The following is a 27,117-nucleotide window of genomic DNA, read 5'->3' as shown; positions in this document are numbered from 1 at the left end:
CTCGGCAACGAGGTGGAGATGACGTCCGGGTTTTATGGAGTAGTATGATGAAGTGTAGATGGGTGACAGCTGTCATGAGATAATGAGTGACAGCTGTCACCCCCGGCTGTGTCCGTGGCGGCAGCGCCCTCTCATGCCTGAAGCCCACACTTCAGGCAGGGCGCCCTCTGGTGGTAGGCCAGCAGTACCTCCTCTTCTGGCGGCCCACACAACATATCACATACCTTGAAATGTTATCAGAATGTAGCAAGCACTTGTACCAAAGCAGCATTTGCCAGTGGGGGATATTGTGCTCTCAGAGCACTCTTGTTTATTTATTATGTATGAGTTTGTAGAGAAATTCATTTATCATGGTAGTCACTACTGTCTCTTTGTCATTGGCCTTTGAGCTAAGAGATGCCTTGGAAGAGCTTCTGGTGTCATGAGGTCGCTTGACAGAGGTGTTTGGCGATGCCAATATCTTTGCAGTAGAATGATGGTCCAAATCTTGAGGGTCTTGGTATTTCCTGTATGGTTGTGAGACTGGATGCTAACCAGTGATCTAAGATCTGGTCTGGAAATCCAAATAATCCAAGGAATGGCAGAAACAGTGCTATGAAATCAGACTTCCTCTGACCTGGAACTGGTTCATCTTCCCCTGTGTGTCCATTTTAACTGCTCATTTGTTTCTTCAGATTGCCCCAAAGGACCAGATATCTTGGTGGTGCTTCTCTCAGTGGCAGGAGCCATCTTGATCCTTGGTTTGGTGGCTCTCCTCATCTGGAAGCTGCTGGTCACCATCCACGACAGACGAGAGTTTGCAAAATTTGAGGAAGAACGAGCTCGTGCAAAGTGGGACACGGTGAGGCAGTTCTGGATGAAGCATTTACAGAATATTTGGAAATGGATTGTCGGGGTAGGGCGCCAAGCATTAGACTGCGTAGAAATACTTTTTTATGAGAGGTGCTAGCATTACCTACTCTGGATTCTTTTTTGTTTTGTTTTTTTCCACGCACAAAAAAGTGTTTTAATTGAAACACATCCATCCAATGCACAAATATGCTCCTTCATAAACACAAACAGACACATAGGGCCACACAGGTGGTGTCTCACGTTGGTTTTCTAAAGATGCTTTTATTATTTGTTGCATGCTGTTACTGCAAGAAGAACAAAGGGCAGCTACGACTCCCAGAGGAATAAGCTAGTGCTAATTAGCTTTTACTAGTGATTCACTGTTTTGTTTTTTTTGGCCTGGCACACTCAACACCCAAATGCCTCAAAGACATCTACACTTAAGGTGTAGATGGACTTGGAACAGAGACAAAAAAGTAAGCCACATATTCAAGATATTGTGTTTTTTTTTTTTTTTTTTTTTTACAATTTAAGGGTATTTGCCTGGAGAATACACTGGTCCTCGGTCCTGTAGTTCTCTATGGGCCCTGAGGTCCATTGGTGTCATGACTGAATGCCAATTCGATGTAGGTTACTTTCCCAACCATGACCAGTAACCATTTACAGCTCTGTGGATCGAGACAATGTATATGACGTGTTTTGTCCAAGGATACAGATGGGTAGCATGACCAAGAGTCAAATCCAGGTCTATATATGAGTAGCCCAGCTCCTTATCCCACTGAACTACCTGCTGTACTCTGTTAGGCTAACTAAGGGGTATGTTGTGAAAGTGTAGTGACACGGACCCACAACAGGGGGCGCAAATGAACAGCCAATAGATGAGCCAAAAAGTAACAATTTAATGTTGTGAAACGTGCACAACGAATATACAGACAACCTCAGAATATAATTACAGTCAAATTACAAAGGTGACGTGTGGGCAGGCTCGAGGATAGAAGACGTCTGTCCTGAGATGAACCGGAACCACACAATTTCCTCCGCCACCGAACCCAGAGAATACTGGAGCCGCCAAGTCCCGAATTCCCAGGTGATCACCGTCCCCGACTGTCGGATCTGGTACTGCTGGCGAGAACAAAGACAGTCAAGTGTGGGTGTGTGTACACCCAGTAACAATAACGGTGGGAATGCCACCTCCACCTCTCACTCAGTATGCTGATGTGTTTGCAGTGATCCCTCAGAGAAAAAGAGTGCCGTCCTGCACTCACTCAGCTTCCACAAAACAAGGAACCGGTATGCCTGCAAACACTCACAATGTACAGATTACAGATAAACACAAAAAGGCTGAGGATATTACCTACAATGAAGTACGATATCTCGGCAACGAGGTGGAGATGACGTCTGGTCTTTATGGAGTGTGATGATGAAGAATGTGTGACAGCTGTCAGGAATTAATGAGTGACAGCTGTCACTCCCGGCTGTGTCCGTGGCGGCAGCGCCATCTCGTGCCTGAAGCCCGCACTTCAGGCAGGGCGCCCTTTGGTGGTGGGCCAGCAGTACCTCTTCTGGCGGCCCACACAACAGGGTATACGCTTTCAATTTTGTGTCCCAGAATCTTACGGTAATCCTGATATGCTTCTGTCTTAACAGGGACACAATCCTCTCTACAAAGGCGCCACATCTACCTTCACAAACATCACATATAGAGGGAAGGACTGATGCTGCTGAATAAGGATGAAGGCCGAAACAGAAAAAACGTGCAGGCTTCTACTGTCACAAGAAGACATTAGTGAAGATGAATAATTATTTGTGCTTGTAAATATGTACAAATTATGAGGACATATTTTAATAGGGATTTGTCATAAACACACATGCTGACACTGACAGACTGACGTTTAACTTGAGAAGTGGTATGGTTAAAGGACCGGTTCACCCAAGTCAACTAACAATCCAGGTTGATCCAGATATGTTTTCCCCCTTAGGTTTTGAGACTACCCAATACAATGGGCAGAAAAGAGATACATAATTCAGCACTTTCAGACAACATTGTAAACATGGAAATAGCTTTGTTTAAGAATAGCAGCTCAAGCTGTTTTTTTAAATCTATTTTTAAGAGTTAAATATCCTCAAATTCCCAAGAAACTGTTTTACTATACACTTAACTTCCCTAAATTATTTTTCTGCTGCTAGATGTCACACTAGTTCCTTTTCAGAATCAAAGTTTCCCTCCTCAGCCACTCCTCCACAAAATTCCCTCCTCCACATTGAGCAGCTCTCTATGTGGAAAAAACCCAAACATATGTGGATTGTAGTCTGATCACATTCTTGGTCAGGGGCATTATTAGCCTCTAAATGTGATTTTTGGCGTATTTATGAAAACTATCTGGCCTCCACCACCTTGAAAAAAATTAAACTGCTGAATACAGGCGAGCAGTGAGTGCTGCTGTCTCTTTAGAACTGTAGGGAAAGGCAATGTGGATTCACAGGGTGGGACTCATATGCATTAAACGTGTACACATGGCCAGACTAATAATGTAAACAGTGGACAGAAAAGGTCACAGCACCGAGGGAGTGCTGCTTCATTTTCTGTACAGGCCAGTATTAAAACAAAAATATTTACATATAAAATGCTTGTTGGCTGCTATATTAATGTGTAAAATGTCATTTAGGACACCCGTAACATTAGTGAAATATGTCCCTGAAACAGGTCATTTTTTTAGAAACTCAAAATAGGATTTTTATTTCATTTTATTTTATTTTTTAGGATGCATGTACTGTTTTTGGATACAAAGTTTAGAATCTTTTGAAGACACCCATTGACACATTAGTCTGATTTATTTAGTGTTAAAAAAAAGCCTACCAGTGACCTTGACATTTGATCTATAATATGACTCCTTTAATTGTGAGACTGTTTTCTGTCATTTGGGTGAGGTGGTCTTTTTAGGTCAGGACTGAAGCGCAAATTTATCAAAATGCACAAAATGTTTTTTTTTTTTAATCAGAATGTTCTGAATTGTTTGTGGTACTCAGTGAGACAAAAGAAAGAATCTGTCCTTTCTTCAGTCAATGTGTATGTGGTTTGTAGTAAATTGTGATTTCCTCAAACAAAAGTATGTCTTTTCTTGTCTATGACAAGCTCTCATAAAGATACGTGAAAACATCATTTCCTAGGGAGTCTATTTTTAGAAGATATATTTACAATCATGAGTATCAATCTAGTGCCAACCCAAGGGCCAGATCTGACACAAAGACAATTTACAGAGCACATGATTGAAATTCAATAAATAAATTAATAAGTAAATTGATAATTGTTTATGCTATTGTTAAATCTGTTCCAGAAAGACATAGACCTCTATTCTCAATATCCTCAGTTTCCCTGAGGGAGTCTTCCCAAGCGATCACTAAAGTTCTATCTAATTTAATCTCTAATCTATACTCCTGAAAAGGTACTGGCTTCACCAAAAACTTCTATCAAGTGACATCACAACTCTATAAGCTCTTCCAAGGCATTTCTCGATTGCAAAAGCAGAGCATTCACTGCCGAAATAAGTGAAACTTTCTACAAGTTCAGCACTTTTGCTGCTTACATTTATACATTTCTGATCTGTCTGGGAAGTCAATGAAAGCCTGGATCTTAGTCTTGATCCAGGACAATCGCAAACCCAAAGCAAAAGGTCAGTAAACCTTGCACCGACAAACGCACGTAAACCGCTGGTCTCCACAACCCTACCCAACTCCCAGTCTGAGAAAGGATTGAAAAGTACGGTGGTTAAGGGATATTTCTGACAAACAGCAGAATTCTCTCAAAGATTTCTGAATTAAACATATTGTTTGGTAAATCTGACTGCGGTGCATCTGGAAAGTATTCACATCTCTTCATTTCCCCCCCACATTTTATGCTACAACATTCTTCCAAAAGGAGTCAATTCATTTTTTTCCCTCAAAGATTCTACTCACAGCACCCCATAATAACAACATGAATAAAGTTTTTTTTTTAAATTTTGCAAATGTATTAAAAAACTAAGAAATAACATGTACTTAAGTATTCACACCCTTTGCTCAATACTTTGTTGATGCACTATCAGCAGCAATTACAGCCTCAAGTCTTCTTGAATATGATGCCACAAGCTTGGCGCACCTATCTTTGGGCAGTTTTGCCTATTCCTCTTTGCAGAACCTTTCAAGCTCCATTGTGTTAGATAGGGGGTGTTGGTGCCACTCCTTTGATATCTTGGCTGTGTGCTTAGGGTCATTTTCCTGCTGAACGATGAACTGTCACCCCAGTCAGAGGTCAAGAGTGCTCTGGAGCAGGTTTTCATCCAGGATGTCTCTGTACTTTTTTGCATTGATCTTTCCCTCAATCCTGACTAGTCTCCCAGTTCCTGCTGCTGAAAAACATCCCCACAGCATGATGTTGCCACTACCATGCTTCACTGTAGGGATGGTGCCTGGTTTCTTCGAAACATGACACCTGGCATTCACGCCAAAGAGTTCAATCTTCATCTCATCTATTCAGAGAATTTTATTTTTCATGGTCTGAGAGTCCTTCAGGTGCCTTTTGGCAAACTCCAGGTAGGTTGCCATGTGCCTTTTACTAAGGAGTGGCTTCTGTCTGGCCACTCTGCCATACAGGCCTGATTAGTGGATTGCTGCAGAGATGGTTGTCCTTCTGGAAGGTTCTCCTCTCTCCACAGAGGAATGTTGGAGCTCTGACAGGGTGACCACTGGGTTCTTGTTCACCTCCCTGACTAAGGCCCTTCTCCCCAATCGCTCAGTTTAGACGGGTGGCCAGCTCCAGGAAGAGTCCTGGTGGATCCTAACTTCTGCCATTTATGGATGATGGAGGCAACTGTGCTCAATGAGACCTTCAAAGCAGCAAAAATGTTTCTCTACCCTTCCCCAGATTTGTGCCTTGAGACAATCCTGTCTTGGAGGTCTATAGATAATTCCTTTGACTTCATGCTTGGTTTGTGCTCTGATATGCACTGTTCCTTAATTTTGGAATTAGGCTGTAACATAACAAAATGTGGAAAAAGTGAAGCGTTGTGAATACTTTCCAGATGCACTGTATGTGTAGTCCTGTAAAACTGAGGTTGAAACTTTGTAGACGAGCTAAGAAAGTTTGTGCAACAAATACTCTGCACAACTGTTGAAGATTGCAGTGGATAAAATGCAAACACATGCTGCTGATTTGATTCAGGAGGCCATCTGGATTAAAATGTTTTGGCCAACCTTGAATATGATGTCAATGTTGTGTGCTGTGGTGTGTTGCCGTTTCATATAGCTTGGGGGATCAGTGGGGTCCATAGACCCGACTCATAATACACATGATTCTACAGAGCATTTTGCATTTCTGTTTGTTTAACATATGGATGAGTCTGCCCGAAACTGGACGCACAGCACTCAGCTTGAACTACTCCGGTTAAACACAGCATTCAGGAACAGAAAAGGCATGGGTGTTACACTTTAGAGCAATGGTTTTCAAACTGTGGGCGTGCCCTCTTGGGGGGCGCCAAAGTTCTTCATCGGGGGGTGCAAAAAAATGAATGTAAACGCTGTTAACCAACAAAAAAGAAGGGGGAAAAAGGAAAAGAAAACATTGTTAGCTAACATGCCAGCAGCAAAACTGATAAATTTTTAGTGCATAAATGTACCAGTGAGAAGACAGAGTTTGGGGAAACCAAACCAAACTCTGTGCGCGTCAAAGACCCAGAATCATAGCTCGCACTAAACAAGAGGTCAGTCTAGATGAGAGACTAAATATGCATAAAAGTTTAATTAATATTATTTGTTAAAATGTGTTAATTATGTCAAAGATGTTTAAAAACACACAGAGATGATTAAATGTAAAAAAAGCAATGTTTAAAATATGACAAAAGGTAAAAATACAATAACAGAAAGTTTTTTAAAAACTCCTTTAAAATGTTTGAAAAGGGTGTAAAATGTGTAAACATGTTTAAAATGTTTGCAAAGGCTGTAAAATGTGTAAATGGATAGACAGTTCCTTAAAAACACATAAATACATTTTAAATGTGTTTAACATGTGTAAAAGAATAAAAAGAAATACACAAAGATGTTGAAATTGTGTGCATGTGTGTCGGGGGGACGGGGAGGGGCGCAGCTATTCATTAGTTCTCTGAGGGGAGGCACTTTGAAAACCCCTGCTTTAGGGCATTTCAAACTCAGTAATAACCAAACATGTTGCATAACAGAAGTGCGGTTAGAACTCAGATGCATGCTTGTGTAAAATTAAATTTGTCATATATTGGGCCTGTAATCAAATTTGTCTCTGGATCTTACAGGGCAACTGGTGCTCTGCTGCCATCTAACGGATGTTGCAAGTACTGCAATCAGCTGTTTTGACTAGCAAAAACTGATTGTGTTGCAAAAGGTGATATGAATTAACCCACCTTTACCACTAGATGAACTGTACTGCACATCTGGCTCGGGTACAACTTGAAGCTGCATGTGACTAGATAAGGCAGTCTAAATGGGACTGAGTCAGTCTGACTGATTTTGTTTTCTTCTGACCTGAGGATCCTAAGCATCACATAAATCTGTCTCAGGTACTGCAGGAGGGGTTTTGATCTTAGAAATTTAAGTATGAACTCTAACATGGTGTCTCCTCAACACCTTTGGGTGTAATTTAAGGACCAAAACAACGCCGGCTGAAGCAGAAATGTGACAGGGTCTTCTCAGGCGGAATCAAAGCATTGACAGCCCCGAGTTCGCCCGTGCAGGGCCCGCAAGACGGACGAGGAAACCCCGAGGATCAAGGCCTCCTGTCCCGATGACACTAACAGGAGCCATCCGCACTGACCTTCTTAGCTAGCATTGGCTAAGCTAAACTAGCTAATGTCTTCCTTGTAGATTGAAGAATTATAAATGGGCAGCCCGAACAGTTTCGAGGTGTAAAACGACTGGGAGCTGTTAGGAGTTGGCAATAGCTGAATGGACGGGAAAGATCATTTTTAGGACTACGACGTGGTGGAAAGTGCAAAAGGTTTCCAGGTGAGCCCGCAGCTCTGACAGCTAATCGCTACTATAGCATGCTATATGTTAGCTTACTGGTTAACCCGACATGCGGAGTAATTTCGATATTATATTTATCCACCAACATCTTAGTAGTTCTGGAATTCGCAAACTTATAGTGTGAAGTGTTGTGTAATTTATTACCAAAATACCCTGCGCTTAAGATAGCCTTATTTTGCTGTTAGCCCACTTAAGTGTTAATTTCTTTATTAGTCAGTAACGGTGTCTTTGCTAACAAATTGTGTACATAAATTTATTTTAATGCTGTGAGTTTATAGGCTAGTTTATAATATATTTGAGTTTAGACCTTTTTTATGATAATAACATGTACATATGCTAGCTAGCCATTGTTGTTTCATTGGATAAATTGACAGGTATATTGAGCAAGATGACCTTGAATTGATTTGAGCTAACTCGCCAAAATGGTGGTTATTGTGCAAGAAGATAACTGGAAATCTATTGCATACAGATAGGTATGTATTTGGACAATGACACATTTTAAAATGGTGCCTCTTTACACCCCCACAATGGAGTTGAAATGTCAGAGTTAAGATATTATTGTACTGTAGGGTAGACTTTCATCTTTGATTCCAAGAAGATGCTTGTAGTCCATTGGCACCAGTGCTTAATCCCAGATTCCGTATTGACAAAATGGATGAGAGTCTATGACTTCTCCTGGATGGCACGCCAGTCCAACATAGGTTTCTTCCCCAGCCAAGGCCAGTATTAATTTACAGCTGGGTGGACAGAAATAATGCAAATAAAGTCTTGTCCAAAGATAAATACAGGTAGCACGACTAGGAATCAAACTCAGGTCTACATATTGGTAGCCCATTTCCTTAATCATGGATCTACCTGCTTTATTTTCTTGGTCTTTAAAGCAAAGGATTCAGAAAAAAGTCACTGAATAAGTCTTGGCCTTCGTTTACCTCAGTCATTAAGAAATACAAACCATATGGTAAATCTGTATGAGTAAGCAGTTCTCAAAATGTGAGTGACTGTGCAAGAAGGAGATTGGTGAGGGAAGCCACCAAAATAGGCTGTGATTGGGGAAAAGCTGGAATCGTGCAACCGTTGGTTGTTGCATTACCAGTCTCAGTTTTATAATGGAATGGAGCAGAGAAGGTTTTCCATACAAGAAAAATCAGATCAAGTCTCCCTGGTACTTTCTGGCAAACTGTAGCTGAAATTCCAGATCATCTTTTTTTAAAAACCTTCCAGTGTCACACCACCATGGAGGTGTGTCACTGATGATGCAGGATACCAAACTGTTCGTATTTGTTTTTGCCCACATTAAATACTTTTAGCATCCATGGATTCAATTTCCATTGCTAGTCCTACTTCTGGACAGTTGCAGTGGCAGCAGGTTGCAGTGTCAGGTAGTTAGACTTCTCAGGCTCATTGTCTTGGGGATACTGGAATGTTCCTTGAAGAGATGGGCTATATCATCCCTCAGAGTGCCTTCTAGCTCTTCTCTGAGGTCTCTTCCCATCATCCTGACTTTGCTTTCTTTTCAGCACAGTACTCTGGAACAGTAATTTTTAGATGCATCCAAACTACCAGTTGATCTGCCATTTATGAACAAGATCCCATTGTAGTTCACAAGAAGGCATTTGCACCAAACCCAGAGTGGAAACAATTGTGTATTCTGGCAGAGTACTACTTTGTTCTTCTTTCTTTCTTTTTTTCCCTTTGTGGTTACTTAGTGCACATATAAACCAACTCAATCGGCTGTTCTCCACATTTTTTTAAAGGGATGCCAGAACTACAGGCATTTCCAGATACTAGGAACACAATTGGAAACCTACATAACCCGGCACTTTCCCACCCTCTTCTACTGCTTAAGGGTCTATCTATATAATAGTAAGGTGCAACTTTGAGCATGGTGAATTATGTAATGGTAAATGGACTGCATTTATATAGCGCTTTTCCATTTGCATCAGACACTCAAAGCGCTCTACAATAATGCCTCACATTCACCCCGATGTCAGGGTGCTGCCGTACAAGGCGCTCACTGCACATCGGGATTAAGGACCTTTGCCGAAGGACCCTTAGTGATTTCTGGTCAGGCTGGGATTTGAACCAAGGATCTTCTGGTCTCAAGCCCAACGCTTAACGACTAGACTATCACCTCCCTAATGGTGTGTGTATAATTTAAAGAATCCCAAAATAAAATCTTTTTTGCAATTAACAACTGGCACAGTGACAATTGTTGCTGTACCCCCTTATAATTTATTGTTTAAAGCTTAGGATTCACCAACATACAACCCCTGGCAAAAATTATGGAATCACCGGCCTCAGAGGATGTTCATTCATTTGTTTAATTTTGTAGAAAAAAAGCAGATCACAGACACCACACAAAACTAAAGTGATTTCAAATGGCAACTTTCTGGCTTTAAGAAACACTATAAGAAATCAGGAAAAATAATTGTGGCAGTCAGTAACGGTTACTTTTTTAGACCAAGCAGAGGGAAAAAAAATATGGACTCACTCAATTCTGAGGAAAAAATTATGGAATCACCCTGTAAATTTTCATCCCCAAAACTAACACCTGCATCAAATCAGATCTACTTGTTAGTCTGCATCTAAAAAGGAGTGATCACACCTTGGAGAGCTGTTGCACCAAGTGGACTGACATGAATCATGGCTCCAACACAAGAGATGTCAATTGAAACAAAGGAGAGGATTATCAAACTCTTAAAAGAGGGTAAATCATCACGCAATGTTGCAAAAGATGTTGGTTGTTCACAGTCAGCTGTGTCTAAAACTCTGGACCAAATACAAACAACATGGGAAAGTTGCTAAAGGCAAACATACTGGTAGACCAAGGAAGACATCCAAAGCGTCAAGACAGAAAACTTAAAGCAGTAAAACGAAAATGCACAACAAAACAAATGAGGAACGAATGGGAGGAAACTGGAGTCAACGTCTGTGACCGAACTGTAAGAAACCGCCTAAAAGAAATGGGATTTACATACAGAAAAGCTAAACGAAAGCATCATTAACACCTAAACAGAAAAAAACAAGGTTACAATGGGCTAAGGAAAAGCAATCGTGGACTGTGTATGACTGGATGAAAGTCATATTCAGTGATGAATCTCGAATCTGCATTGGCAAGGTGATGATGCTGGAACTTTTGTTTGGTGCTGTTCCAATGAGATTTATAAAGATGACTGTCATTGATGATATGGGGCTGCATGTCAGGTAAAGGCACTGGAGAGATGGCTGTCATTACATCATCAATAAATGCACAAGTTTACGTTGATATTTTGGACACTTTTCTTATCCCATCAATTGAAAGGATGTTTGGGGATGATGAAATCATTTTTTCAAGATGATAATGCATCTTGCCATAGAGCAAAAATTGTGAAAACATTCCTTGCAAAAAGGACACATAGGGTCAATGTCATGGCCTGCAAATAGTCCGGATCTTAATCCAATTGAAAATCTTTGGTGGAAGTTGAAGAAATGGTCCATGACAAGGCTCCAACCTGCAAAGCTGATCTGGCAACAGCAATCAGAGAAAGTAGGAGCAGATTGATGAAGAGTACTGTTTGTCACTCATTAAGTCCATGCCTCAGAGACTGCAAGCATCTATAAAAGCCAGAGGTGGTGCAACAAATACTAATGTGTTGAGTGTTCTTTTGTTTTTCATGATTCCATAATTTTTTTCCTCAGAATTGAGTGATTCCATATTTTTTTCCCTCTGCTTGGTCTAAAAAAGTAACCGTTACTGACTGCCACAATTTTTTTTCCTGATTTCTTATAGTGTTTCTTAAGCCAGAAAGTTGCCATTTGAAATGACTTAAGTTTTTGTGTCATGTCTGTGATCTGCTTTTTTTCTACAAAATTAAACAACTGAATGAACACTCCTCCGAGGCCGGTGATTCCATAATTTTTGCCAGGGGTGTACATGATGCATGTCATGCTGCATTGTGCATTCCTCGGATTTCGTCTACTTCCAGTTTTCTGTAAATTCACTGTTTATCTCTTTGTAGGCATGATGGAAGGACTCCATAGCCCTGCTATTAGCCTGGATCCACGCCGGCAGGAACTGCTTGAAGCTCGTTTCACTGGTGTTGGTGTGGCAAAGGTTGGTGTGGTTAAAAAAAAAGAAAAGAAATTAAGTTGCATTTTTCTTTTTGCTTGTACACTTGTTGTAGCTCATGAGCAACCAATTGCTGATTATAACTAGCTCATAATAAGCAATAATTGCTGACTATAACCGGTGTGTGTCACTTCAATTTGACATTCGTCAGTGGAACACTTAAATATCTAATAATGAACATTTATGTACACATTTTTGGGTTTTGGCTTCACATATTGTGTAAGGAGATTTAGCTTGAATTTATTTTATGCTTTTGTATGTGTGTGAAAATGATTATTATGCCTTCAGTTTATAAAGGCTTGGAAATGTTTTCCCCATTATTAACTAATACAATGTTCAGGAGTATCTATCCCCTGCCCAGTTATAAGGACAGAAGGGATGGATATATATATATATATATATATATAAAAACACACAAACCAAGTTTATCAGGTTTTCACCAAATGTGAACCGGCCCCTCCCAAATGAGTGTATGTCAGACAAGTTTGAATTTGAGCATTATGGGTTTCACCAAGATCATCTAAGGAGTATTGATTCTTGTGCGCACAATAACTTGAACAAAATGTATGAGTTTTCCCTAATTTGAATCGGATGTCCCAAATGACTATCTTCTAGTTCAAACTTGCGCATGATTGGGTTTCACCATGTGTGTTGTCCCTCATGGTAATCATTCTCTGTCCCTGAAGCTTAAACAAGACCAGCTCTGTTTGGCTGATACGAGAGCTGGCCTGCAGTAACTCTTTTTTGTTTTGTTTTTTTCTTTTTATACTGGAGACCAGTGCCCCTGAAATGGCACTGCAGCAGCAACTTCTCAGAGTATCGTTAGCCTGTTGTAGCCCCGTGTTAGTGTGTAATAAAATGTCAACTCCTGAGCAAGCATTCACTATATTCTGAAACTGTAGTATGCTCTGAATTTAGCTTTGCTGATATTATGATGAAGATACAAGTATGTTGACTAGAGTAACTCTGTTAAAGCACAGTCTGAAGAAATGAGTTTAGGTCAGTAGTGCATATGTTCAGTTGGAAAAAAAGAATTCCTCCAGCTGTGTTACCTTGAGTATGAGCAGAGAAGCTCTACATGCAACAGTTGGAGTGCTCTTCTGTCTGTTAGTCTCATCAGACTGTGCAGCTGGCTGTGGATGGTATGCACCACAACACACTAATTCTTCCATGTGGATTTTAAACTTGAGATTTCTGAATGAACTCGAAGATGCATCTTACAAATATAGTGTATATGTTTTATGTATTGCTGAAATCTGCACTTTGTGTAAAGAGTTCCAGAGAAGTGAGGAAGGCTCATGAGAATACTGTCCGTATTCTATTGTAGAACAATTGGGGTGGGCGGTACACATGTGCTGTGTCATAGACGTCACCGCTGTGATAGTGCGGCATGACATGGATTTCACTATATTGTCAATGCTGTGAGAAATCAGACCAATGAGAACCCCCGCCAGGCCAGAAATATTATTTTAACTGCACCAATGGAAACCAACTTCTGTTAATTCTTATAGATGTAACTGGCTCTGAAGTAACTTTTGTCTTCATGTAAAAATTAAGTCATGTTACATGTAAATATGGTTGAACTATGATTATATTGTCTGACCCAGTGGATAATTTGTTTAAACATAAAATTCTAAACATCTTTGTTCATGAAGATTTTCATACAGATTTTAACTTTGAAGGAGCACATTTGAAAATTGTTTGAGACCTTGTGTAACAAACGCACCCCAAATGCTTTAATTTTACCTCAGTTTACTAAAAGAAAACACACACAAACAAATAATGCCGTCACCATCCAAAAAGTGAAAAATACCATGGTAAATAGGCTGCTTTATATAGCGTTTTTTTTTTTTTTTTTTTTTTTTTTATGCGCCGTGAGGCGGGGCATATAGCATCTGGGTTGTCCGTCCTTCCATCTGTTTGTCTGTCCATCCGAAATTTGTTCGCCGCAACATAGCTCGACACGTATTGCTCGCAGAAACTTCATATTTGGTGGGTACATGCCTTGGAGGAGTACTTCGCATGGGTTCAAAGGCTGGTGAACTTGACCTACTTTTCAAGGTCACCAATGGTCACAACTGTCAAATCCTTTGCCTGAAATTTGTTCGCCACAATGTACAGCACCTATTGCTCGCAAAAACTATATATTTGGTGAGTACATGCCTTGGAGGAGTACTTCACATGGGTTCAAAGGCCGGTGACCTTGACCTGCTTTTCAAGGTCACCAGTGGTCACAACTGTCAAATCCTTCGCTGCAACGTAGCTCGGCACCTATTGCTCACAAAACTTCATATTTGGTGGGTACATGGCTTGGAGGTAGTACTTCGCATGGGTTCGAAGGGTGGTGACCTTGACCTACTTTTTAAGGTCACCAGTGGTCACAACTGTCAAATCCTTCGCCTGAAATTTGTTCACCACAATGTACCTCGGCACCTGTTGCTCGCAAAAACTTCATATTTGGTGGGTACATGTCTTGGAGGAGTACTTTGCATGGGTTCAAAGGCCGGTGACCTTGACCTACTTTTAAAAAATTATCAATAGTTGCATTTGTTCGAAGGCTACCGACTTTTTATGGTCACTGTTGGCCACATCCTCTAAATAAATATAATTTCAGTCTCCAATTTTTCCACTGTGTATCCCAGTTTACATCAAACACATAAGGGTTCAGCCAAATACCTACCCCACACATGTGCATATTACTGCACTTTACATGGAAAATAGTACTGCGTGCGGGGCATTTCGTGACAAATGTTTCTAGTTTCCATCTGCATCAGAAGCTCAAAGTGCTTTACAATTATGTCTCACGCCCATTCACACAGAACACTCGCACGCCGATATCAGGGTGCTGCCATAGAAGGCGTTCACTACCACACTGGGAACAACTAGGGGAATATAAGATCCCTTAGCAATTTTTTTCAGGTCTACCTGGATTTTGAACCGAGGAGCCTCTGATCTGAAGCCCAACACTTAACCACTAGACCATCACCTCCCCATGGTATCAACTTTAGGTCACCTCACCCACCTGTAATTAAAGGTATTGTGCATATTTATGGCTGTTTTTAATGTACTGGTATCATTTCACACAACCCTGTTGTCCGCATTTTTGAATGTGTTTGTAAGCACAGCAGGTGACAGTCATCTTTTTTTGTTTTTTAAAGCAGAATTCAGCAAACAGCGAATCATCCAATCAGTCTGTCTGCAGTGCGGGATCACTCAGTGACAAGGAACTGGAGGTTGGTGACCTGCAAAGAATTAGCAGCTTTAATAGGAGACTGTAGTCTCGTTTGAACCCTCCGTGATATCACGGATTTGACCACTTACGGGGACCTCCGTTTAATATATACACAACATAACTTCACATGGGTAAATGGTGTAGGGTTGTGTTTTGGCTGCAATCACCGAAGCAGTCGCGAAAAGGTTTTTTTTGTTTGTTTGTTTTGTTTTCGGTTCCCGGTGTGTGAAGAGGCAAAGAGGAAAAGGCGAGGAGGCAGGAGATGTCCTGTCGGTAAGGGTTTGAACCACATCACATATCCACTTTCCCACCGCATCATCACTTTTTCTTTGCATTTTCACTTTGTTTGCGTGTAATTTGCCCAAAACCCCTTTGAAAATGCTGTGGTTTTTACCCCTGTAGTAGAGAAATTACGTCATATGTGTCATATTATATCCCTTTAGCGCCCCGCCCTCAAATGAGACTGCACTGCCCTATTTGTGCAAGCTGTACCAAATGCTTCTGTTTCTGTTGTGTCCAAAATCAGGTTTTAAAACTAGGCCACTCTGCTTTCTGGTTTGTGTCAGGCACCAGACAACAAGGCCAGTGACCATAGAAACAGGAAGAGAAAAGGAGATGTGTTTGACAGCACCAGCCTGGGTGAGTCCAGTCTAGATCTTGAGTAGGCTCCACAGTCTCCAGTCCACATCAGCTGTACGTCCACTGAGCACAAAATCTGTCATTTCCAAAAGAAAACATGTCCATATGTCAGATATTGTTCTGCAGGTGAACCTTTGGTTCTCAACATTTTTTTTTTTTTTTTTTTTTTTTTTAAAGTGAGGAAGCATTTTTGTGTGTCAGGGTTTGACTCAAGATATGAAGATCAAAATTAACATTTTGTTACTTGCTCTGTTTTCTAGGAAAAGGAAGAAGTACACAAACTAACGATTTTGACGTGAGTACAACCTGATGGATGTTGCCTTGTTCTATCACTTGCATTTAATAAATGCACATTGTGTTTTAACCAGTGTTTTGTGCAGCTTTGAAATTTGTGTTTCTGTATTAACATCTCGCTCATATTCCGGACTGTGATCTTTCATTGAGTTCTTTGTAAATGACATCTTTCTGTGTCCTTTCTCTGTGGCAAAAATTTCCCACTTTGTCAAACTGTGAACAGTTTGCTGGTAGCAGTGGTCTCTGGCACCATTCCTGCCCGGGTCATCCCTGTGCTGGTGCGCCTCCTCTTCACAGCTCTCACTGTCTAATCACTCAGGTGAGCACCACCATCCATCTTCATAGCGCCCCACCTGTCTTGCTTATTATTTATTTTAATTTTCAGTTGTCCCTGTGTTTTAAATCCTCTTCAGTCAACCCCATATTCAGCTGTTGAACGTTAAGGCATTTTTCCATTTCCAGTTTGTTTTGAATGTCCTCTAAATTGGATGCACTTGTCAGGAATATTTGCTTCATTTTAACAGTCAGTAAAATTCAGTTTAGCAGAGGCATCATGGCATGGGTCTGATTAATTAAGTCAACCAAAGTGACAACATCTGTTTGTTTAAGGTGAGTAATTTCGAGTCAGTGTTTGAAAAAAAAAATGGAGCCTTTCACAAAATATATAGATACACTTCTAGTGGTGGAATCCACGAAGCCATTGGCAGCCTGGATCTTGGTCTTGATCTAAGACGATCACAAACTCATACTCTCCAAGGCTTTAATCTGCTTCTCAGGCGCTGCACTGAAGGCATTGATTGATTCCACAAAGAACACAACATTTTCTGCAAAGTTGGGGTCAATGAGACAACATAGGCCACAACATTTCTTTTCTTTTTTTTTAAACTTTATTTTTATTTAGCTTTTTTTTTTCCCAGAAAAAAAGGCAACAAATTACAAACAGTAGCTAAGCAAAACACAATAACACGTATAAAACACTATTAAAAGCAACAAAGGTTGAGAGCGTATAAGTTCAGTACTAGAGGTAATGAGATCAATATATATAATTATTCTTACAAACCATACATCAAGAATAAAACAGGTTGTCACCTTGTGTTTTGAGATACATGTCCCATTTTTCCCAGAGAGCATCGTATTTGTCATTTTGGAGTCTTAAACTGAAAGTCATGCGTTCCATGCACTGGATGTTTGAGATAATTGTTACCCATTGGTCAATAGTAGGGGGTTCCCCACATAGCCATCGCCTTGTTACAGCCTTTTTACTTGCTGCCATAAATATTTTTAAGAGGTATCGATCACCTTTGGGTAAACTTAAGTCCATATCCCCCAAATAAAAAGACAAACGTGAATTCAGTATCATAACACAAGACTTCTCTGACAACACCACGAACACTGTCCCAGAAAGGTTTAAGAACAGGACATTCCCAAAATATGTGTGTGTGATCAGCTTCACAACAGCCACATCCCCTCCAGCATTTAGCTTCTGTCCCAGTCTGTTTGGACTTTTGCTTTGGAGTTATGAAATATCTATTAGAATTTTTCCATGAGAAGTCCCTCCATGTTTGTGAAGCAGTAGTTGTGATTTGTGTGTTAATTATGTTTATCCATTTTTCAGGGGTAATTACAATCCCTAACTTTTTTTCCCATTTTGCCTTTACATAATCTGTTGACTAGCCTCTTAATTCACCTATGCATCTGTATAACTCTCCAATAATCTTTCTAAACAATTTTGTATTGTAAGCCCTAATAAACATTTGTGTTACACCTGATGGGTTTCTTGGTAAGAGTCTTTTAATGTTATTTTCAAAGTAATGACGTAGTTGGAGGTACCTGTAAAAATCTTGTCGTGCAAAGCCATATCTGTCTGACATGGTTTTAAAATCTAGAAGTTCCCCATTATTGAGTATGAGGCACAGTGCTGTGAGACCTTGTCTCTCCCACTGGGTAAAACCTCCACCCTCTACAGCAGGCTTAAAGTTTGGGTCATATATTGGCCACGTTAAGATTCTGATTTTTTTTCTGAATGTTGAGCTGTTTTACTATTGTAGACCAAACTTCCAAAGAACACCTTACCCACTGATTCTGGATATCATACTGTTTGGCAGTCAGTGGACATCCTAGCAGGCTCTGCAGAGGCCTATCTAACAGTGACAGCTCCATGGCTTTCCATTTTGAAACATATTCTTGATTACACCAAAGCATCAAAGGTCTTATCTGAGCTGCTAAATAATAATCTTTAAGGTTTGGTAAGCCCATCCCTCCACTATGTTTCGGCAGCTGCAGAGTTCTGTATCTCACTCTAGGGACTTTGCCATTCCAAATGAACTGAGAAATCACCTTGTCCCACTCTCTAAATTGTTTATCTGGGATATGAATGGGTAGGGACTGAAACAGGTAAAGCAACCTGGGCAAAATATTTGTTTTTATTGCCATTATTCTGTTACCCAGATCCAGGGGCAGAGGGGTCCATCTATCAAGATCATCTTTTATGTGTTTGTTAATATGGGTGTAATTTTCTTGATACAACTGAGATATATCTTTAGTTAATGTCACACCTAAATATTTAGAGAGGCAGAGTCCAATTAAACTTGTACTTATTTTTAAGATCTGGAGATGAAATAAAGTTAAGAACCAAAGCCTGTGTTTTATCAATATTGAGAGTGTAGCCTGATAAAGTGCCAAAAGTATGCAGCAGATCCATTAATCTAGGAACCCCAGACGCCGGGTTCTTGAGGCTGACTAGAACATCATCGCATAAAGACATATTTTGTACTCTGTCCCTCTTATTATAATACCTTCTAAGTCTATATCTTGTCTAATGGCTTGAGCGAGTGGCTCAATAAACACGTTGAAGAGCAGCGGGCTGACCGGGCAACCCTGGCGGCAGCCATGTTGCAATATATTGTTCTGGAGAGGCCCCCATTTACTTTGATTCTGGCCATAGGAGATGTATATAATGTTCTGATGATATTTATAAACTTCTTATGGAAACCAAATTTTTCCATAACTTTGTAGAGGAACTGCCATCCCACGGAATCAAACGCTTTTTCAGCGTCCATGCTCAGTAAAATTGCTCCACATTTTTCTTTGTTTATATACTCAATGATATGCAAGGTCCTCCTATATTGTCCTGAGTCTGTCTGCATTGGATGAAACCGTACTGGTCCTCATCGATCAGGAAGGGCATCATCTCTTCCATTCTTTTGGCAAGAACAGATGCAAAATTTTATAGGTCCTGGTTCAGGACACTAATGGGTCTGTATGCTCCGCATTCTGTTAAGTCCTTACCCTCTTTTGGAATAACTGAAATTGTGGCCTCCTTCCAAGATGGGGGAGAACTCCCTCCTTCAGGGTGTAATTGAAAGCTCTTTTGTAATAATGGTATTAATTGCTCTCTAAGTGATTTGTACCATTCTCCTGGGAATCCGTCAGTCCCTGGAGACTTATCGGACTTCAAGGAAGAAATTACCCTATCAATTTCTTCAGAAGATATTTCTTTAATTAATTTATCATTTTGCATTTTGCCAAGAGAGGGCAGGTCCAGCTGGTTCAGGAATGCTTCAACCTTGCAGGCGTTAAATGTTGTAGGTTGGGTGTATAAAGCCTGGTAATATTTCTCAAATGCTGTTTGTATTTCCTCTAATTTATATTTTAACTTTTTAGTAATGGGATCTTTAATTTTATAGATTGTATTTTGTGTTTGCTGTTTTCTCAGCCTCCATGCTAGTATCTTTGAGGCTTTAGAGCCTGATTCATAATATGTCTGTTTTGTAAATCTTAACTTTTCTCTACTTCGTCACAGTATAACTTATCAATTTCTTGTTTAATTGGTCTCATTTGCTGAAGTAATTGTGGATCCTTATTTTTGCTGTGCTGTTGTTCGAGCTCTAGAAGTATTTTTTGCAGTTCTAGGAGTCTTTGAGTTTTGATCTTTTTAACAAAAGCAGTTTCTGATATAATTTTCCCCCTCAAAACTGCCTTTGCAGCATCCCACAGTATGACCGGGTTCACATTTCCATTGTCATTATCCTCTAAGTACATTTTAAGTTCGTTGTTAATTTTTTCCCTGAACCCAGGGTTATTTAGCATACTAATATTTAATCTCCATGTTGTTGTTTATATTGCACTAAGTGCAATTTTAAGTGGATAGCAGAGTGATCTGATATGTCCCTCTGACTTATTTCACATTCTTTTAACCTGTGTCTTTCAGAGTTATGCATAATAAATAATCAATTCTTGAGTAGGCATTATGTCGATTTGAGTAAAATGTATACTGTCGAACCTGGTTGTGAAAATCTCTCCAGACATCTATCAAACCAAGGTCCTGAACTCTTCTTTTAAACCATTTTTCAATATTGGTGGTTTTCCTTTTTTTGTTAGTGTCCATCTTTGGATTTAAAAACATTGTTGAAGTCACCTGCACAAATCAGAGCTCCTGTCTGGAGTGCAATTAGTTCAATATTTTTTTTAAAGAACACCTTATTACTAGCTGGAGGTGCATAAACATTCAGCAAAGTCACCTCTTTATCATCTAACTTACCCTTCACCATTATGAACCTGCCCTCTTTGTCTTTGGTTTCTGACAGAGGCTCAAAATGAACAGAATTTGGAATCAGGATAGCTACACCCCTTTTGCGCCCCTGTTTTAAATGATGAGAAATAGATATGTCTAAAACCCATTTTCTTTATTTTCTCATGCTCCTGGCTTGTTAGGGGGGTCTCTTGCCAAAATATAATTTGTGTCTTCTCCTTCTTTACCATAGATATTATTTTACTCCTTTTTATAGGGCTAGTCAAGCCATTTACATTAAGAGAAACAACCTTAAATTCCTTGTTATGCATGTATGTACCAGAGTCCTCTCAAATTTATGCTCCCAAACCCAAACAAAGAACAGTTTCTATGAACAATGAGCACAGAACGGCTGCAACACTAAAGAAATACAGTAAATAATAAAAACTGGGCTTCCATCAAAGAGGCTGTCCGTGGACCTCTTGTGTAGGGGGATGTTTTGACCACTAAGTGGCAGGGCCCCCTCAAGTCATTTATGTGGGTGGCTGTCATTCAGACTCTGTAGACTGACTACCTCGTTCTTAAATAAAAATAGGCAGGATTAAAACAGTTAATCTCGTCTGTATGTTGATCGTGATCCATATAGACACTTTAAAGATGGGGGAGGGAAAAAAGGGAAAGAAGAAAAAAAAATCTGCTCACTGTCCTGTTTCAGGTTACCAAATAGGAAAAAAGAATAACTTAACACTCCTCGTTGTCTGCGCCGATCTGTCGGTTAAATCCGCGAAGCTTGTCTCGGACCCTTTGCTGGTATTCACCTCCGGTTCCGCGCCGGCCGCTCTTCACCTTCTCCCAGCGGGGGCCCGGTCGCGGTGCTTCTCGCTGTCCGCCCTCAGGTCTCAGTGGTATCGGGAGGCCCCTTGCTCGTAGATCCCGGGCGGATTGGTCCGCACTGTCATAAGTGATAATCCCCCGACTCCAGGAAGACTCGCATTTTAGTCGTCGGTGTGTGGAATCTGATTCCCTCTTCTTTCAGAACTTTCTTGATCGGTGTGTATTCCCTCCTTTTTTCCATCACACCTGTTGCGTAGTCGTGGTCGAAATACAACCTTTTCTCATCCAGGGTTATTTTTTTCCCCCACGCTGCGCTGATCTTCTCCTTAGTGGTGTATTTCAGAAACCTGACTACCGTCGATCTTGGGGGTGCAGTGTCAGCAGGTTTAGGTCCAGCTGCTCTGTGTGCGCGTTCGATGCCGAGGTCATTCAGACCGATGCTCTCACCCAGTTCAGTTTTTATAAAGTTCTCCACAAAGCGGAGCATTGAGGTCCCCTCAGCTCCCTCCTTGATGCCGTAAATCCGAATATTGTTGCGGCGTGAGTGTCCCTCAAGCTCCGTAATCTTTGCTTTCAGCTCCAGCTGGGTTTTCTGCATCTGGGTTAAAACCTCCTGCACCTCCACGCCAAAAGTTTCCACTTCTCCGATGCGCTGCTCGGCTTCGCCTAGTCTTTTTAAAGTGGTCTCTATTTTCCCCGCAGCTTCCCCCAACTTCTGATCAATATCCGTTAACTGTTTGGAAATATTGTTTTGTAGACCAGACATGGCTTTAACCATGGTTTCATTAATGATGTTGCGGATGGAGGCTAACGTTACCGTTTCTGCTAGCATAGCCTCGTCGCTGCCGCTTGTATCTTCGCCGTCGACCTCCTTTTTTTAACTTCTTAATGCCATTCCAAGACCCCTTTCTTCTCTCCCTGACATTGTTGACCAAAAGACACTTTGGTTGTAAAACTCCTGGATTTAAGGGGGTTAATGGTAGATCAGTCAGGAGCTGAAACTTTATGCTGCCATCGCCGTCATTGCGCCGTCGGAAGTCCGGCCACAACATTTCTTGAGTATGAAACCAGATTGTTCTGGCCACTTAGCAGCACTGAATACTGTTAACAGTACCTTGGTCCGCACGGAGAGCAGGACAGTACTGTTGTACTTCTAGTTATTGCAATCCATGTGATCACCCTTTCTTTGCCAGACTGGAACAGCAATTCTGTGTAGACTGACACAAAATCAGTATGTTTGGTGAAGTTCTGTTTCAAAATGCACCATGAGACTTGCAGAGTGATTTATGAACGGTACTTACTTAGTTGGATATGAACTGACAAATTACACAGTTGGACAGTAGTTCCCGTACGTACTAGAAGTCCTGACCGATTTACTAAAGATCACATAAACTGTGCCTGATCTAAAGTCATATGGTTTAGGTTCTATATTCACTTTGGTTAATATGTTGCCTTAGTAAGAATCTTCCCAGCATGCAGGTTTCAGAGCAAGATTGAAGTAGAGTTTTAAGTAGATATGGTGAAAAGGCTCTAGTACTGCTGCAATAAAGATCTTGACAGTAACATGATGATGGGAATACACAGTATGTTTCAAAATATTAAGAAAGACATGCTAGAAATATATGTTTGACACTCTTACTATAAATAACACCTGTTGACCTTCATTTCTTTTCATGTTTTCTTCTGCATGTCAGCTCTTTAATTTTCCTTTTCCTCCTTTTTAATCTGTTATTATCCTGTCTGTGTTTACTGTGTGCTTACATTTCTTTTTAATAGTCTCTCTTCATTCTCTCTCTTTCTCTTTCTTTCTCTTCCATGCAGGTACAACATGGCAGCCCTTCATCCACAGAGTCATCTACCAGCTATCTTAGGATGGTCCCCACACACTCCTTTACACATAGAGCTACCCAGGTAAATAAATGAATGATGCTGATCACTACTTGGAAACTTTTGTTGTTGTGTTTTTGGTATGTTCTGAATCATGGTTTAGAAACCAGGGCCCATTTATCAAACTGTGCATAGAAAAGGCTTTAAATGTTGTCCTACAAACAACATTTAGTATAAGTACAAAAATAAATAAATAAAAATCCTTATTCATCAAACATGCACACGCCATTCATACTTACATCAGTAAGGATCAGCTATTCATAAATCCCACATGTTCTAAAGGACATACTTGTGCACGTTCATGACCTTTTGCATTCAGAAATGCCCTCAACCATGTATGTTAACAAAACATCAGTCTGTTGCCAAGTTTGAAAGAGTAATTCCTTCATAAGCTAAAGCATATTTAGTGAAGTAGGCCAGACCTACTCAGATTTGGTAGCCAGTAACAGCATAATGGAGTGAAAGACTTTTTTGTGCAACTCAGTCCAAACATGGTATGTTCCAAATATTGTGAAGATTGGGCAAAATGTAGAGTAGTCATGAAAAACACTTCTTCAAACAATTCAAAATGGCAGAAAATGTTCTGGGCAAAAGTGGGTGTGCCCAGTGTTTTTATCTGCAGGCTACTCAAAAGATATATGTCAAAAAAAATTTTGATTCTATGTGTTATGGTTCAGGAGTAATTATCCAAAAGGTAAGTGTGGTTATTATAGCGCCACCATGTGGTTTTTGTGAGTAGTCGGTGCATTGTGGAAGCTACACAACAAGTTTCATTGTCATAACTTCTATGGTCTCTGAGCAAAATACTGTATTACTGAAGAGTTGGAATATTTCAAAATGACTGCAAGGTTACAAAATGGATGTAGGTGGGGCCAACATGGCAAGATGCACCTGAACACAAGGAACACCAGGAAAAAAAGAACTGCGATTCTAAGATGTAGGGTTCAGTAGTTATTGCCAAAAGTATATTGCAGTGGCTGTAGTGTCCCCATCAGGCCGCTTAAGGTATCAGTTTTTGAAGAAGGCCATACTGATCAAGTTTGACTCCAAAAGGGTAATTCCTTCATGGTTGCTGCTGTGACGCTGTGTCTCTCCTGTGCAAAGCTTAAGCTAAACGTAGCATGTGGACATCGCAAACCTTTAGAGCTCTAAAGTTTTTTAACAGAAGAATTGTGCAGCACGTCTGTGTCACGGACCAACGTCGGACAGAGAGAAGATGGCGAAAAAGACTGTTTGAAAAAGTCTGATAAGGACAAGAATTTGTGGAATTGTTGCTGGCTTCATGAACACACCTGAAAGATAAAAGAAACGGGAAAAGTGAATTGTGCCATCAGGAAATGGAGTAAGAATTTTTTTCTCTCTGGAAAATAAACATTGTGCTGTTCAAACAGGATTTTAGACAAGATTGTGACTTTTTTCAATAATCTGGACTTTCTTTCATTGGAAAAAAGACTGTGGCTTTGAATGGATTTACATGAATTTACACAAGAATATGTGGCTTTTTTTACTATAAGGTGTGTTATTGATATTTTACCATGATTTTCAAAATATTCTCCAAGCTTTAGCTGTGGTTTTTGAGATTTGTTTGAGATTTTTTTGTTTTGTTGATGCTGAAAATGTATCATTTGATACAAAATTAATCCTCTCCCTCCCAACTGTTCTGTACTTTGCTGCACGGTGAAACCGTCTGATAAGACCGATGATTAAGTTGTGCACATATCATTCATCACAGAACCTACTGTGGACAAACTGTATCTGCATGAATTACCAACCAGTTCTCATTTAAGTCAAAATGGGAGCCTTGCTACTGTCAAGACATGAAGTTTGTAAAATGTGTAAAAATAAATAAATAAAAGATTATAATTTTGCCTGGGCTGAAGAGGATTAATTTGGTTTCTGGGATCCCATGGGGCCCGAGACCTTGGCTCCTGGGGGCCTATGCCCCCCAGACCCCCTGCAAATTTTCCTAGGATTACACAATTTTCATTTCATAGCCCTGATAAAAATAAAAACTCTCTTAAAGAAATTTGAAAAACAGTAACTTGGGCACATTTTTTAAATTAAACTGCAAGGAGGGAAGCTATTTTCTTTATGCCTTGTAGTAGCTGTTGGAGATCAACTTGCTTGTTTCTGAGGGCAAAGGCTGCTGAGTTCACATATGCGTAGGTGTCTTTTGTAGGTTTTGACACCAATGATGCTATGTATCTTTCTAACTTGACATAATTAATTGCATAGTTATTCATTCAAGGAAGTTGCATGCTCTGACTGCAGTGTTTTCTAGTTGCAGTTTCATGGTTTAACCATTAAATGCTCTGTGTGTGTATGGTCAGTTGTGCGGAAATATTTTCAAACATTACGTAGCTTTACGCACAAATGTGTGTGTACAAACTATTTATAAATAGTTCTCAAACCTGTTCAATGAGACACTTTAAGAATCATGTTCTGATTTTAAAAAAATGTTCTTCATATGGCCAGTATACAAATGTTAAATGAAAGGGTAACTATGCAAAGCAGATAAACATACAAGCGTGAAGCTTTTAGTTGCTAAAAGTACTTTCTACACACAATCAGCTATCTGTACAAATTCCCCTAATTGGTCTTGGTACAGGTCAACCTTTTGAACTGACATGTAATATCTAGGAGATACGAAGCCTGATTTAAATGAATTTGAGTTGATGGTGCACTTTGGTACTGAATGGTTTTGGGCTCTGCATTGTTTGTGTGGTATGACATGTTTATTGTTGGCATGTTGTTGCCTCTGCCCTCCTCCCCCAGTCAGAACTGACACTGATGAAAGTGACAGCACTGGAGAAAGACAAGAACATTAGTCTGGAGAAGAAAGAAGGGCAGATAGATGACCTGCTGAGAGTAAGTCAAGTAGAGATAAGTGAAATATGTACTGTATGTGTAGTTTTTACAGCCTGATGTGAAGTTGTTGGACTTGTTTTTCCTCTTTTCTTCTCCTGTTGATCACAGTTACTGATATTTGTGATATTTCTTCTGTGACTAAACACAAAGGTGTTTATCAGCCCTGCTTAGCTGTGGCTTTATTAATCAATACCTAATCTAAACAAATACGCCATGTGTCAGTATGTAACCTGGACCACTTGGGTTAGAGCTTATTGTGAATGATGAGCTCAGCTTTCTGAATGGTTCCGCTAAATGTCAGCTAACCAAGTGCTAATACAGATACCTGTCACAACACATCAGTTTGAAAAGTAAACTGCTAACCATGCGGTTGTAATATTGATGTAAGTGTCATAGCGATGGATTATTTTGGCAGGCTAACTGTGACTTAAGGCGGCAGGTGGACGAGCAGCAGAAGATGCTGGAGCGCTACAAGGAGCGGCTTAACAAGTGTGTAACCATGAGCAAGAAGCTGCTGATTGAAAAGGTGACTACAGATAATTATTCAATTGCAGGAGAGCGAGTCCTTCTTTTGCACACAAGTGCTTACCTTAATGTTGCCACTGTTGTGGCGGAAACAACAGAATCTGTGTTTCACTTGAGGTTCATGTGTCATTTTGTTTTTCTTTAGTCAAAGCAGGAGAAGAGGGCGTGTCGGGACAAGAGTATGCAGGACCGTCTGCGTCTGGGCCACTTCACCACTGTACGCCACGGAGCCTCTTTCACTGAGCAGTGGACGGATGGATTTGCCTTCCAGAACCTCATCAAGTCAGCATTCAGATAGTCACCACATTGTCTTTCTATGTATTCTACATGCATGAAATGTGCACATTATATTGCTGTTGT

General features: G+C 40.3%; 1 protein-coding gene and 1 pseudogene across 1 annotated transcript in view; both read left to right on the top strand.

The window, feature by feature from the left end:
* LOC117531243 (integrin beta-3-like) overlaps positions 1-3,938 on the top strand; it is a 46,316-nt gene extending 42,378 nt beyond the window's left edge. Inside the window, 2 exon segments of the mRNA XM_034194255.1 lie at positions 675-841; positions 2,479-3,938. Coding sequence (XP_034050146.1) covers positions 675-841; positions 2,479-2,547 — 236 coding nt within the window. The 3' untranslated portion in view covers positions 2,548-3,938.
* Positions 3,939-7,198: 3,260 nt separating this feature from the next.
* Positions 7,199-27,117, top strand: part of LOC117531487 — a 30,521-nt pseudogene continuing 10,602 nt past the window's right edge.

The sequence above is a fragment of the Thalassophryne amazonica genome, chromosome 18, assembly GCF_902500255.1.
Source record: "Thalassophryne amazonica chromosome 18, fThaAma1.1, whole genome shotgun sequence".
Lineage (NCBI taxonomy): Eukaryota > Metazoa > Chordata > Actinopteri > Batrachoidiformes > Batrachoididae > Thalassophryne > Thalassophryne amazonica.
Note: the sequence above shows the minus strand (reverse complement) of the source record. Positions and strands in the feature narration are given on the sequence as shown.